General features: G+C 61.0%; 2 protein-coding genes across 2 annotated transcripts; both read left to right on the top strand.

Annotated features, from left to right (window-relative positions):
- The first annotated feature begins 35 nt into the window (after positions 1-35).
- Positions 36-4,179, top strand: RILP (Rab interacting lysosomal protein). Its single transcript, XM_058818004.1, has 8 exons — positions 36-275; positions 727-850; positions 1,272-1,393; positions 1,561-1,752; positions 2,246-2,409; positions 2,520-2,642; positions 3,005-3,088; positions 3,356-4,179. Exons 1-8 carry the CDS (start codon positions 36-38, stop codon positions 3,510-3,512), a joined length of 1,206 nt encoding a protein of 401 aa, XP_058673987.1. The 3' UTR covers positions 3,513-4,179.
- An 890-nt stretch (positions 4,180-5,069) lies between these two features.
- On the top strand, positions 5,070-12,832 carry SCARF1 (scavenger receptor class F member 1). Its single transcript, XM_058817998.1, has 11 exons — positions 5,070-5,164; positions 5,860-5,921; positions 6,201-6,302; positions 6,417-6,942; positions 7,383-7,601; positions 7,685-7,813; positions 7,911-8,014; positions 8,197-8,308; positions 8,386-8,510; positions 8,641-8,778; positions 9,079-12,832. Exons 1-11 carry the CDS (start codon positions 5,070-5,072, stop codon positions 10,077-10,079), a joined length of 2,613 nt encoding a protein of 870 aa, XP_058673981.1. The 3' UTR covers positions 10,080-12,832.

The following is a 12,832-nucleotide window of genomic DNA, read 5'->3' as shown; positions in this document are numbered from 1 at the left end:
GGCCGGGCCGGGCGGAGCCGCGCGGGCGCGGGGCGATGGCGGAGCCGCTGTGGCGAACGCCGCCGGCCCGGCTGGCCCCGCCGCACGTCTACCGCATGGCGGGGGCGCTGGGCGCCGAGCTGCGCCGCCTCTCCGCTCGCTTCGGGCCCGACGCCGTGGCCGGGCTGGTGCCGCCCGTGGTGCGGCTGCTGGAGCTGCTCGAGGCGCTGGTGGCCCCGCCGGCCGCTGAGGGGGAGGCGCCGGCGGCAGCGCCGGCCGGGCCGCAGGAGGCGGAGGTGAGCTGGGAGCCGGTGGCGCCGAGCCACGCGTGTCCCCGCTGGAGTGGCCCTGGGGACGCCGCTGAGCCGGCTGGTGGCTTTTCCCGGGGAATGGGGCTGGCACGGGTGTCCCGCGTCTTGCGGGACGGCTGTTCCCGTTCCCTGTGGGGACGGCTCCGACCTCGTTGATCCCGTTCTCCGTGGTGATGGCTCTGACCCCGCTGTTCCCTTTTCCCAGGGGATGGTTGTCCGTGCTGTCCCCATCCCCTGGGACGGCTCTCTTCTCGCTATCCCTGTCCTCTGGTATGGGTCTGACCCAGCTGTTCCCCTTTCCGGGATGGTGGCACTGTCCCCACTGTCCCTTATCTCCTGGGCAGCCTCTGACCTGGCTGTCACCGTCCACTGCTCAGGGCTGTCCTGGCCGTCACTGCCCGCGGGGGTGGCTCTGACCCGGTGTCCCCGTCCCCAGGAGCCGGAGCAGAGGCTGTGGGAGGCCGAGCGCCGGGAGCGAGCCCTGCACGGCCGCCTGGCCTGCCTGGAGGAGCAGAACCGGCAGCTCCTGGGGCAGCTTGCCGAGAGCCAGTCCCAGGAAGGTGGGTGTCCCCGTGGGGCTGGGGTCCCCTATGCCACACGGTGTCCCTGTGGAGCGGCAGGCTGGGTGCAGGGCTGAACTTGTTCTTCTAGAGTCTGGAATGCTGCTCTCCTTTCCCTCACCTTGGATACCTGTCCTAGCAGGGAGCACAGGCATTACCTTGTTCTGCAAATCGGAGATCCCAAACCTCCAAAGCACCTCGAAAGCCCCCAGAAGGGTGATGGAGGCAGGCACAGGATTTGGGCTGCTGTGGCAACACAAGGATGTTCCGGGATCAGTCTAAAACTCTCAGTTCCCTTCTTTCCACTGTGAGATTACCAGGAACAAGTCAGACTTAGCAGAAGCATTGAGGAACTTGATAGCATTGTGGGCTTGGGGGAGTCCCTGGGGGACTCTGACTCCTGTCCTGTGTGTGCTCCCAGACAGCACGGCACGGAAGGAGCGGGAGGTGATGCTGCGGCTCAAGGAGGTGGTGGACAGGCAGAGGGATGAGCTCCGTGCCCAGGCCCACGAGATCGTCTGCAAGAGCCGGGACACGGAGGCGGTGAGGGCGGGGAGCTCAGGGGTGTGGTGTGCCAGGGCCCGGGCAGCTGCTTTCATGTCACATCCCCCTCCCCGGGGCTGTCACAGCTGCTGAGCCTGCTGGGCAGGTGGCACTGCTGTCCCTGCGTGGGGACACTGCCTCACCTCTGGCTGCCCTGGGCCCTCCAGCTGCAGGAACAGCTCCAGCGCTTCATGGCCATGAACGAGGAGCTGCGGCACAAGGTGGCCGTGGTGCAGGCCCAGCTCAAGAGTGCTCTGGAGCAGAAGTCAGACCTGGAGGCTGCCATGCTGCAGAGCCAGAGGGAAACGAGCAGGAGGAGCAGGACAGCCCTGGAGAGCCGGCAGCCAGAGCCTGGCGTGGTGAGTCTGAGCTGTGACCCCAAACCACAGCCTGGTGTGGTGAATCCAAACTGTGACCCGAAACCAGAGCCTGGCGTGGTGAGTCTGAGCTGTGACCCCAAACCACAGCCTGGTGTGGTGAGTCTGAGCTGTGGCCTCGCTGCTGCTGGCCGTCACCAACACTGACCTCACATTCCCAGCCTTGTGTGGAGCTTTTGGCACACCCAGACATGGCTATTCAAGGAAACCCCACAGATTAAAAGTGAATAGTGTGGTGGTGTCTGCAATGCCACCAACACCTTCTCTGTAGAAGTGTTATGGGTGGAGCAAGATGAGGTGACAGGAGTTAAAAGTAGATGGGACAGAGGATGAGGGAGGTTTGCCATGTGTGGTTGCTGGCTGAGATGAGGACATTTTTGAGGCTTTTCCATTTTTGCCTGCATGTGCACCCAGCCTTTGGGTGGGGGTTTTGAGGTCTCTGCTTGCCTGCTGACTCTCTTTCCGTGCCCTCCAGGAGGGAGCCCTGTCACCCTCAGAGGAGCCACAGCACCAGGATGGGGACAGGATCCCTGCTCACTGCTGCTTCTCCAAGGAAGAGCTGCAGCAGATCCTGCAAGAGAGGAATGAGCTCAAGACCAACCTGTTCTTGGTGCAGGAGGAGCTGGCCTATTACCAGAGGTGAGTCCTGTCCCTGCAGCCACCCCTGGCCCAGCAGAGGCTGCTCCCACCACAGCCAGAGCAGAATCTTCCCCAGGTTCTTGCTTAACCAGCTGGCTGCTTTTTACCAGGGAGCTGCTGAACGAGGAGAGAATTCCCAGCTTCTTCCTGGATGCAATGAAGTCAAATATCAAAAAACAGAGGAAAAAAATCAGAGCCAAAATGCTGGGAACGACGGAGGAGTCGGGGAGCAGGTGAGTCCAGCTGGGTGCTGGGATCCTCCCATGCAGGGCGGGGGCTGGCTGCCCTGCTCCAGCATTTCCATGTCTTGATGCCCTGGATTGGAGCCTCCCCAAGCCCAGAGCTGCCTCCTCCCTCCAGAGATCAAAGGTTTGATGTCTGCAGTTGATGTGTTGCTCTGGCATAGCTGTGCCACCGGGGCTCATGTGTCCCTGTCACCAGTCAGGCATGGCCTGGCCAAATGCCACTTGTCCCTGCGTGCATGTGACAAAAGGGAGGTGAGGTGGTGGCACTGGGAGCACTGGACAAACACCAGAGTGGCTCCAGCACTCGCTGCTGTGGCTCAGTGCAGGTTTGCCCCCATTTCTTTGTGCAGTGATGAAGAGGAGGGCTCCTGGCTCCCAGGTCATGGCACAGACTGTGTGGATGCTCAGCCTCCAGAATCCAAAATTAGGAGCTTGTAAGTTTGCTCCTGTGCTGGTAGGAATGGGAAGCTCTGCCAGTGGAGAGAGGTTTGGGGTTTGGCTGGGACCTGGCAGCTGTGGAGCTTGGATGTGATGGGAACAGAGTCAGCAGGGCTGGCAGGGGTGCTGTCAGAGCAGGGGGTGCTGTTTTAGGGGGATCTGCCTTGTCCTGGGTGCCACATCACCACAGAGGGAGATTGGGATTCTGCATCCTCCCTGGGGAAGTTCTTCTCCCCCATAGCCCTTCTCTGCTCTCTCTGCAGTTTTGGGCTGTGGTACCAGGGCAGCAGCAAAGACCCCCCCTCATCCAGCTGCTCTGGAACCTGGGAAATCATTGACTCACTGGACACACAGCTGGAGCCAGAGGGAGAGAGCAAGGCAGGGTCCAGCTGCCCTGACAGAGCCACAGCAGCAATCTGACCCCACGGCAACGGGAGCAGGATCTGTCCTCGCAGCAGAACTTCCTGGATCCTCTTCTTCCAGTGGATTCCAGAGCAGCACAGCAGCCCTGGCACTTCCCTGTGCCACGGTGGTGGCAAAGCCACCAGGGCAGGTTCCTGCAGACCCACTGGGACACTTGGATGTGGGCTGCCAGCCTGGCTGGGACAGCTCAGCACCTCTGGGCACCTCTGCCCACCAGCCACCCTTTCACTGTGCCCACAGCTTAGCTAAGAGGGGCCCTCACAGCTGGGCCCCCTCCCCACTGCTCCCTGCTTGCAGCTCAGCATGGTGGGGGGCTGCACCCTCTTCCTTCTCCACACCCCAAAAGGGATCTTCCATCCCCTGGTGGCTCTCTGCAAACCCCTCTGCTCACAGCCCACAGCTGCCCCATCCTGCTCTGTGGGTGTTTTACCTCACCCCTTTCTTTAGTAGCTCCCCAATCCCTGCAATGTGAAGGTGCAGTTGGGGTGCCCTGGGGTCCCCACAGGGCTGGGGGGGGCTGAGCACACTGCACTGGGTGTCCAGGTGCTCCTGTGGCTGGAGCCAACAGGATCAGCACCTCCAGGGCCACTCCTGCACTTCTCAGGCTTGGGGTGAATCAGTTTTGTACTGACACCTCTTCCTGGCACCTCTGGGACCTGGCAGACTGGAACAATCCTTGTATTCATGGGGGCATCAGTCCCCTCAGATCAGGTACTTTCTACCTTTAATTTGGAAATAAATCAGTCTTGTTTTTCCTCTGAGGTTCTGCCTGCAGCCTCTGCTCTCTGCTTGGGGAGGGCTGGGTGACGCTCCCAGATTTCCCTTACCCTTCTCCTGATGGCTGTGCCCCCTGAGCCCCTTCTGGTGGGGAGGGGGCTCCAGGGGTGTGATCCCACAGTGCTGGGCATGGAGGAGTTAATTCCTGCATGGCCAAGGGGTGCTTCCAGCCCGGAGCCCCCCCGGCTGAGCTGGCCTTGGGTAGGAAAAAGGTGTTTCCTGTGCATCTGCTGACACAAAGCTCCTGGGGACGTGGTGAGGTGGGACAGTGGCCAGCAGCCCTTCAAAGGCCAGGCTGTTGCCATGGGGGACAAGGGGACCCCTCCTCTAAGTCCCTGCGAGGGTTTGGCAGTGCCATGGGGTGGCTCATGGGGCGTGAGGCAGGGGGTGGCACTGGATGTTTGTTTGGGTTGGGGGGGACATTGGCTAAAGCAGTTTTGGGGACAATAGAGGATGTCACAAGGGGAGTGGGGTGGCACAGGTGAGATGTTCAGGCAGGTACCAGCGCCTGTGTGGCTGTGTGGAGCCCCTGGATTCCCCTTTCCATGGCAGGGTGGCAGCCAGGGCCAGAAATAGCCCGGGCAGCATTCCCTGCTCTCCCTCCCCGCCGCACCCCTGCGCCTGGATCAGGCGCCTCCTCCCGCGTTTCCTCAGGAAGAAACCCAAGGCTGGAGGGAGGAAGAGGCCGCCCCGCGGGTGGGACGGGACAGACGGGACAGAGGGACACCAGCGTGGGGCTGGGGAGCCACCAGGACGGGGGCCCTGTGCCCTGCTGGGATGGAGAGCGCCCGGCCCATCCTCTGCCTGCAGCTGTGGCTGTGGGTGCAGAGCTCTGCCCAGGAGCTCGACCCTGAGGGCAGGAACGTCTGCAGGTGAGTGCCACGGGGGTCCCCACCTGTGCCACGGGGGTCCCCACCTGTGCCATCTCCTGGGGACTCTCAGCAGCCCCAGAGGGTCGCTGTCCATCCCTCCTCCCATGGACAGGGATGTGCAGCCTGGCACGGGGTGGGTGCAGGCTGTGGAGGTGCTGGGGAGTGTGGCTGGGGCATGTCTGGGCATTTGGGGCATCAGATCCCTTCTCCAGGGTTTATTTCTTATTCACCCTCGGAGTGCAGGGCAACAGGGCAATATGGGACCCATGGCAAAACTCATCGTGGGGAAATGCCGCTGTAGCAAACCTCAAGGAGCTTTGGGACTGATGTCCCCGGAATTTATTGCCACTCCCATTGTCTCCCATCGTTAGTGATGCCTCTCATGACCTTCACTTCGGTGCCTCATTTGTGCACTACTGGTGAAGCTTTGAGCCTCTCCCAGGGCAAGGGACACCCGGCCCGGCTCCGTGGGGACATTCCCAGCGCTCCGGGGAGCCCAGCCATCCCATCCCAGCCGCCCACTCAGGCTGCAGCCTCCTAAATTTCCTTCTATTTTTCTGGTTTCCGTCCGGAGCATTGCCCTGGGGGCCACGCCGCCTTCTCAGCACTGGGGCAATGATCGCTGTGCCTCGGCCGGGGCCATGGAGCCGCCCTGGCCCCCCGGGCCTGGCTGACACCCCCGGTCTCTCCCGCAGGTTCGCGGCCGGCCCGGAGTGCTGTCCCGGCTGGAGGCAGGAGGGGAGGGCGTGCACGGTCGGTGAGTGATGGATGGGGTGAATCCCAAAGGGCGGCCCCCACGCTCATCCGGGCGGATCCTCTGAGTGTTGGGGAAACCCTCAGCTCTCCCTGAGAGAGGTTCTGCTCCGAGCCGAGCCCCAGGTGCTGATGGTGCTGCATCACCAGCAGGGTGATGGGATGGAGCGGGAAGCGGGATGGTGCTGTCCCTGGGAATGCAGTCCCTGCAGGAGCTGGGTGGGTGGCAGGTGGGGTGCGAGCCCCGGTCAGAGAGAGCTGAGTGCCTTTCCTGCCACAACAGCCGTGTGCGAGGGGGAGGACGCCTGCAGAGAGGGCGAGGTGTGCGTGAAACCCGGGCTGTGCCGCTGCCAACCCGGCTTCTTCGGAGCAGACTGCAGCTCCCGTGAGTGCCCTCCCTGCGCCCAGCCCCTGCCATCCCCCTGTAAATCCAGCTGGATGCTCGGGGGGCTGCCGGGCTTCTTTCTCCCCATGCTGCCCGTGTCCTTTCCCCTGGCAGGCTGCCCCGAGCAGTACTGGGGCCACGACTGCAAGCGGAGCTGCCCGTGCCACCCCAACGGGCGCTGCGACCCCGCCAGCGGCCGCTGCACCTGCGACCCCAACCACTGGGGAGGGCTGTGCCAGTTCCCGTGCCAGTGCGGCCCCCACGGCCGCTGCGACCCCCTGAGCGGCGCCTGCCACTGCGAGCCGGGCTGGTGGGCGCCCAACTGCAAGAAGCAATGCCCGTGCAACCCCTCCACGTCGCAGTGCGACCCCCTGAGCGGGCTGTGCCGCTGCCAGCCGGGCTGGTGGGGCCGGAGGTGCAGCTTCAAGTGCTCCTGCAATGTCTCACCCTGCGCGCAGGAGACGGGAAAGTGCGAGTGCCTGCCTGGCTTCTGGGGACCGGCGTGCCAGCGGCGCTGCGACTGCGGGCACGGCTCCTGCAGCGCCGCCAGCGGCCACTGCACCTGCGAGCCCGGCTACCAGGGCAGGAGCTGCCGGGAGCCCTGCCCGGCGGGGAAATACGGCTCTCAGTGCGTGCACAGGTGAGATGGGGGAGCTGCGGGATCCAGCAGGCGGCAGAAAGGTCTTGGGAGAAGGCATTGCTGCTGTGTCTGTTCCTTTGGGTGGGCAGGGAGACCTGTCCTGGGTTTGAGCATCCCAGGGTGGATGCAGCATCAGCGTTGCCCCGAAAGAAACACCTTGCTAATGTCAGCAGAAGGTGTCACCCTAAAATCTGGTTGTCCTTAATCTCACTCCCCGTGGTGATAAAGCAGCACCTCCCAACTCAGAATATTCTGTGATTCTGCTGCCCTCCTCTCCTCTTGCTACCACAGAGCATTAGGCACCACTGTGTGTTTCCCCTCAGTCCAAAATGATGCTCAATGTTTCTGTGGGGTGAAAGCTGCTTTTTGTGGGGTGAAAGCTGCTTTTTAGGGGTACAAAGGTTGGGCGTTGTGACCCCAGTGCCTCTCTGCCCACACAGCTGTGGGAGCTGCAAGCGCAGCCAGCCCTGCTCACCCGTGGATGGTTTCTGCCTGGCCTGCCAGCCCGGCTGGAACGGGACCCTCTGCAAGGATCCCTGTGCTCCTGGATTCCATGGGGATGGCTGCCTGCAGCCGTGTCCCCGCTGCCTGCACGGGGAGCCCTGTGACCCCCAGACCGGGTCCTGCCTGCGCTGTGACCCCGGCTGGACAGGACCCAGGTATGCCCAGGGTGAGGCCCCTGGTCCCTGGGGGTGTCCCTGCTCTGGGATGCAGTCACTGATGCTTTGCTCTGTTTTGGCAGCTGCAACAGCTCCTGCCCTGTGGGCACCTTTGGTGACGGCTGCCAGTTCCTCTGCCCTGAGTGTGTTTCAGGGAGCTGTGACCCTGTGACAGGAGTTTGCATCTGCCAGGCAGGCTACTGGGGAGACAGGTAACACCAGGAAAATGCTGGGATAACTCTGGGAGTGGGGCTGGGCTGGAGCCTTGCTCTCTCTGGGGGCATTTCCCTCCTTTCCTCTCTCTTCCAGCTGCAACAACACCTGTCCTGAGGGCTATTTTGGAGTGAATTGTTCCTCACCCTGCCAGTGCTCCTGGGGGACCTGTGACCCTGTGCAGGGTGACTGTGTGCTGAGTAAGATTAACCTCACATTTCTGGGCAAGGGATGGTCACATCCTTACTGGGGAAGGTGCTGGGATGCATGTTGGTGCCTCCTGGCCCCACTGGGAGTTGTCAGCTCCTGCTCTCTCCATGCAGGGCTGTTCTGTAAGTCACAGCCACAGGACATGCCATACTCAGCCCATCTCCTCACACAGGTTTGAAGGACCACGGAGCCCTTGCAGCTGCCATCCTTGTCCCTCTCCTGCTGCTGCTGCTCTGTGTTGCCTGCTGCTGCTGTGGTGCCGGCTCAGCAGATGCCAGAGACAGGTATTTTTTCACATTTTTCAGCCTTTGACACAAACCCCCATGTCCTGTGTCCCCTGATGTCCCTCTCTGCTCTGCAGGGCAGCTGTGCCAGATGATGGTGTGCTGGCCAGGATGAAGCACCACGTGCAGGGGGTGTTGGCCAACCTCAGTGCTCTCATGCCCTGCTTTAACCTGGGCACCTCAAAACTTCCCAAAGTCACAGGTGAGCAAGGCAGAGCTGCCCACAGCACTTCCAGAAGAGCTGCACTCTCTCTCTGGGGGGAAGCCTGAAACCCCTCTCCTCTGAGCACCCTGGGGTGCTCGAGTTCACCTGGGTGTCTATTCTTCCTCAGTTTCCCACCACGACATGGAAATCCCCTACAACCCCAGCTTCATCGAGCCCCCATCATCTGCGTGGGTTTCAGACAGCTCCTTCTCCTCCTTCGACACCGACAACGAGGGACCCGAGTACTCCGTCCCTCCCAGAGAAGGTGACGCCCATGGCTGCTCCTCCTCCTCCTCTCTGCTCACCTCTGGGGTCAATCCTGGCCGTCCCAGGGAGCTGTGCTTGGCTCAGACATTGTTTATTTCCTTGTCCTTGTTTTCCTGTCTGCAGGGCTGTGTTTGGCTGCCTGCGATGGGACGTGCCCAGTGGGGCAACCCCATTTCACAACCTCCTCCTTGGGAAACGTTCCCAGGGACAATCCTATTGCATCAGCTCCTGTCCCAGTGTCCCCGATTATGTCCCCGGGCAGGCTGGCAGCTGTAACACGTGTCACTTTGTCCCACAGGCATCCCGCTGCTGGGCGGGGCTGAGCTGCAGGACGGAGCATCCCCCGCTGCCGAGGCGCTCCCGGACCCGTCCGCCTTCGACTCCGAGGATGTCTCGCAGCCCTTCGCCATCCCCCGCACGTCCAGCATCGCCAAGGCCAAGCGTCCCTCTGTGTCCTTCGCCGAGGGGACAAAATTCGGGGCTGCCGAGACGCCCAGCCCCAGCAGGAAGCCCAAGGCTCCGTGGGGCCCATCCAGGCTGACCCCACCGCCGGGGGATGCGGCGGCCGAGCCGCCCAGCGAGAGCCCGGCCAGCGATTGCTACGAGAACGCCGAGCCCCTCAGCAAGGGGGACGAAAGCCACCGGCCATCGCCCCGGGCCACGCCGGGGGGACGCCGCAGGGTGGTGTCCAGCACCAGGCATGTGGCACAGAGAGTGGAGGCGCTGGAAGCGGCTGCGAGATGCGGCAGCTGGGAGGCCAAGGGGAAGGAACCCAATGTCACCACCATCTACATGATGGTGGGAACGGCAGGGCACGACCCCAAGGCGGAGGGGACTGGCGAGGGACCGGTCCAGGCTGTGCTGAAGCGTCTGGGCAGCTTGCAGAAGGGCAAGTGGGCTGCGAAGGAGGAGCCCAAGGTGAGGAGGAGCATGGAGGCCATCCAGAAACCCCCTCGCCGGGCTCTGGCGCAGCGCAGGGACTCGGAGAACAGCTGCAAGCAGAGGGAGAGTGTGCCGGGGGCTCCTGCCGAGCCAGCCCCGGGCAAGCAGCAGCAGCATCCCGCTGCCAAGAGACTGTCCCTCCTCCTCGCATCCCTCTCGTCAAAAAGCACCGGTGCCCAGGACGGGGCCAGCGAAACGGCAGAGAAGGGGGAAAGCCCGGAGTTAGCTGGCAGCCTGGAAAGGAAGGGACAGGCTGCCGCGGAGGAAGAGCCGAAATACGAGAACGTGGCCAGCAGCGGTGCTGATTCGCCCTCTGGCCCCGGCAAGGAGCTGCCGGGCAGCGCTCCGGGCTCCTGAGCCGGCACCGCCCGGGCTGGGGCCGCGGGAGCACCGGGAGCTCCTCCAACCCCGGCCTGGGCAGCCGAGCGTGCTCCGAGCTGGGAACTGGAGGAGCATCGAGCCTTCCTGGTGACCCCCTCTGCTCTGGAGCAGTGAACTGGAGGAGCATCGAGCCTTCCTGGTGACCCCCTCTGCTCTGGAGCTGGGAACTGGAGGAGCATCGAGCCTTCCTGGTGACCCCCTCTGCTCTGGAGCTGGGAACTGGAGGAGCATCGAGCCTTCCTGGTGACCCCCTCAGCTCCAGAGCAGTGAACTGGAGGAGCATCGAGCCTTCCTGGTGACCCCCTCAGCTCCAGAGCTGGGAACTGGAGAAGCATCGAGCCTTCCTGGTGACCCCCTCTGCTCTGGGGCCACAGCGGGGCAGCCGGTGGGGTTGTGGTGCTCAAGGACTGTTTTCTGCTCCTCGCTGCCCTACCAGCCCCACTTGTGTCTGCACAGCCCCGGGGGACAGCGATGCTCTGGGTGCTGTGGTGGCACCCTCAAGTCCGTGTCACCACTGGGCTGCTGAGTGCTCAGCTGGGAAATGCGTGCACAAAATCCACTCTCACCCCATGGGTTTTCACCTTTCCCTGCCCCAAATCCCCTGAGCCTCTTGCTGGAAAGGTGCTTCTCACTGAAGGGGAGTGTTTTGTGGAGCTGGGCTGAGGAGAGATGATGGGCTGTCACAAGCAGCTTCAGAGAAAATTAATTTTAGCTGCTTATCTCAAAGGGTATCTGGGTCTGCAGGGGTTTATCTGTGTGGCTCTGGCTTCTGTGGCAGGGCCTGACTGCCTTTGCTTCCATGTGGAAAAGCTCGTGGCAGGACACAGGGGGTAGTGACAGCCTTTTAAACTCCACACAGTTCCAATCTGCAGTTGTGCAAACGTGGCAGCTGGGCAGTGACCATCAACCTGTGCACCTGGTGCCGTGCTGATAAGGATGGAAGTTGCCTGGAAAATGGGATTTCCACGGGTGCCCTAAGCTCCTGCCACCTCCCACACCTCATTCCTGCTGTGAAGGCAGCTGAGATGCTAAAGAGGATTTGCAGAGTGCTCTGGTTTTAGATGTATCTAAGTAGTAGAAGGTTTTTGTGTATTTTTTTCTCTGTTATTTCACTTGGTGTGAAAGCCTTGGAATGAAGATTAAATGCCCTTCAGGAGATGGGTTTCCCAGCCGCCCTTTGAATCAAAGATATAACCAGGAATATTCCCAAGAGTGTGGAAACTGTCAGCAGCCTCAGGCTTTCCGTTTGGGAAATTTTTTTTAGATTTTCTATCTCTGTTGAAATCTGAATTCTCACTCACTGAGCTGAGCTCTGTGCAGAGCCCAAGACTGGAGTGCTGGAGGAATGTGAGTGGGCTGTGAGTGTCCAGAGCCCCTCTGCTGCAGCCTGCACCTCACACACCATGTGCAGAGCTCCACATGAATCCTTCTGGTCTGGCACTGCTCAGCTGGGCTTCAGGGTTTGGGGTGTTTCAGAAAACACAGTGGGTTTTGCTTTTTCCCTTTTGCTTCCCATGGGTGCTTCTCCACAGCACAAGGCACCAAATCCCCACAATCTGATGTGGCTGAAGCTTCCAGTTTTGCAACCAGCACAAAGCACCCTTTCCTGCAGTGGAATCATCTGCTGCTGGGATTATAACACCAAATATTCTGGCATCCAAATAAAACTGCTCATCCTGGCAGGACTGGAGCAGCAGCCTGTTCTGCACGGGCTTGCTTTTGTTTTGACACCATTTTATGACAGCAGCAGGGACAGTCCCACATTTGATTTATAAGCAGCCATTTTTTTTTCCCCTAATGGGATGGATATTTTGAGCCTGTGAGCTGAGCAGTGCTGTGCCAGAAGTGAACACCACGTGAGCCAGTTCACTCTGGGTGCAGCATGTAAATAGCTGACAACAACCTGACAGCCTCAAACCAGCGCCTGGCTTGAGAAAACGTTGCTGCTGGGAGAACCTTCCTTGTCCATGGAGCCAGGATGTTTCCCCTGCTTGAAGATGAAGCATCTTGGCCGTGTCTGGGCAGTGAAAGGGAAATTAGCTGCAGATTTCCAGCGTGTGGCTGCCCACGCACGCTCCTGCAGCGTGGCTGCACTGGTGCTGCTTGCTGGGGATGCTTCTGTCGGGTTAGCTCTGGGTGTGGGAGGTCTGCAAGGCAGAGCTGGCTGGGGAATCTCTTCCCGTGCTGGATTTCTGACTTTGCAGAGCTGCTGCAGCATTTGGAAGGCAGGCAGTGGAAAGGGATCCATGTGTAGGTGCTGTCTGTAAGCAGAGAGGTGTCTGTGTGCTCTGCTGGGGCAGGAGCAGAGGCTGGAGCTGTTCCTGGGGTCTGTCCCATGGTGCTCTCTCCTTGTCATCCTGTCAGCCTTGTAATCTCCTTTCCCAAACTGCCCAAGCCTTTGAGGAGCACCACATCATTTAGCCCAGTGGCTGTGCCAGAGCAGGAGCTGCCACCTCCCCCCCAGCAAAACTCATTCCTGGCCAGTTTCTAAAAACACATCTCTGTGTCAGTGCTGTTAGTCGGCTTCACTTTATTTTTTTTCTCCCCATGCTGTTTACTCAATCCCTGGGGTATTTATAGCTGGCCACGGATCACCTGATAGCTTTTCTCCTTCTAGGATAGGAAAACCGAGCCCTCCCTGCTCTTGCTGAGGCAGAGGGTTCCCGTAACCCCAAACAGCCTCGGAACCCTCCTCACGCTCCTCCCCGTCACGGTTTGTGTTTCTTGGA

The sequence above is a fragment of the Ammospiza caudacuta genome, chromosome 20, assembly GCF_027887145.1.
Source record: "Ammospiza caudacuta isolate bAmmCau1 chromosome 20, bAmmCau1.pri, whole genome shotgun sequence".
NCBI lineage: Eukaryota > Metazoa > Chordata > Aves > Passeriformes > Passerellidae > Ammospiza > Ammospiza caudacuta.
Note: the sequence above shows the minus strand (reverse complement) of the source record. Positions and strands in the feature narration are given on the sequence as shown.

Bases quoted from the DNA above. Each gene is read 5' to 3' on its own strand.
- SCARF1 (XM_058817998.1), top strand. From the start codon at position 5,070: ATGGAGAGCGCCCGGCCCATCCTCTGCCTGCAGCTGTGGCTGTGGGTG. The intron at 7,814-7,910 runs GTAACACCAGGA...TCTCTCTTCCAG, and splicing joins GCAGGCTACTGGGGAGACAG to CTGCAACAACACCTGTCCTG. The intron at 8,015-8,196 runs GTAAGATTAACC...CTCCTCACACAG, and splicing joins GCAGGGTGACTGTGTGCTGA to GTTTGAAGGACCACGGAGCC.
- RILP (XM_058818004.1), top strand. From the start codon at position 36: ATGGCGGAGCCGCTGTGGCGAACGCCGCCGGCCCGGCTGGCCCCGCCG. The intron at 276-726 runs GTGAGCTGGGAG...CCCCGTCCCCAG, and splicing joins CCGGGCCGCAGGAGGCGGAG to GAGCCGGAGCAGAGGCTGTG. The intron at 1,753-2,245 runs GTGAGTCTGAGC...CGTGCCCTCCAG, and splicing joins GGCAGCCAGAGCCTGGCGTG to GAGGGAGCCCTGTCACCCTC.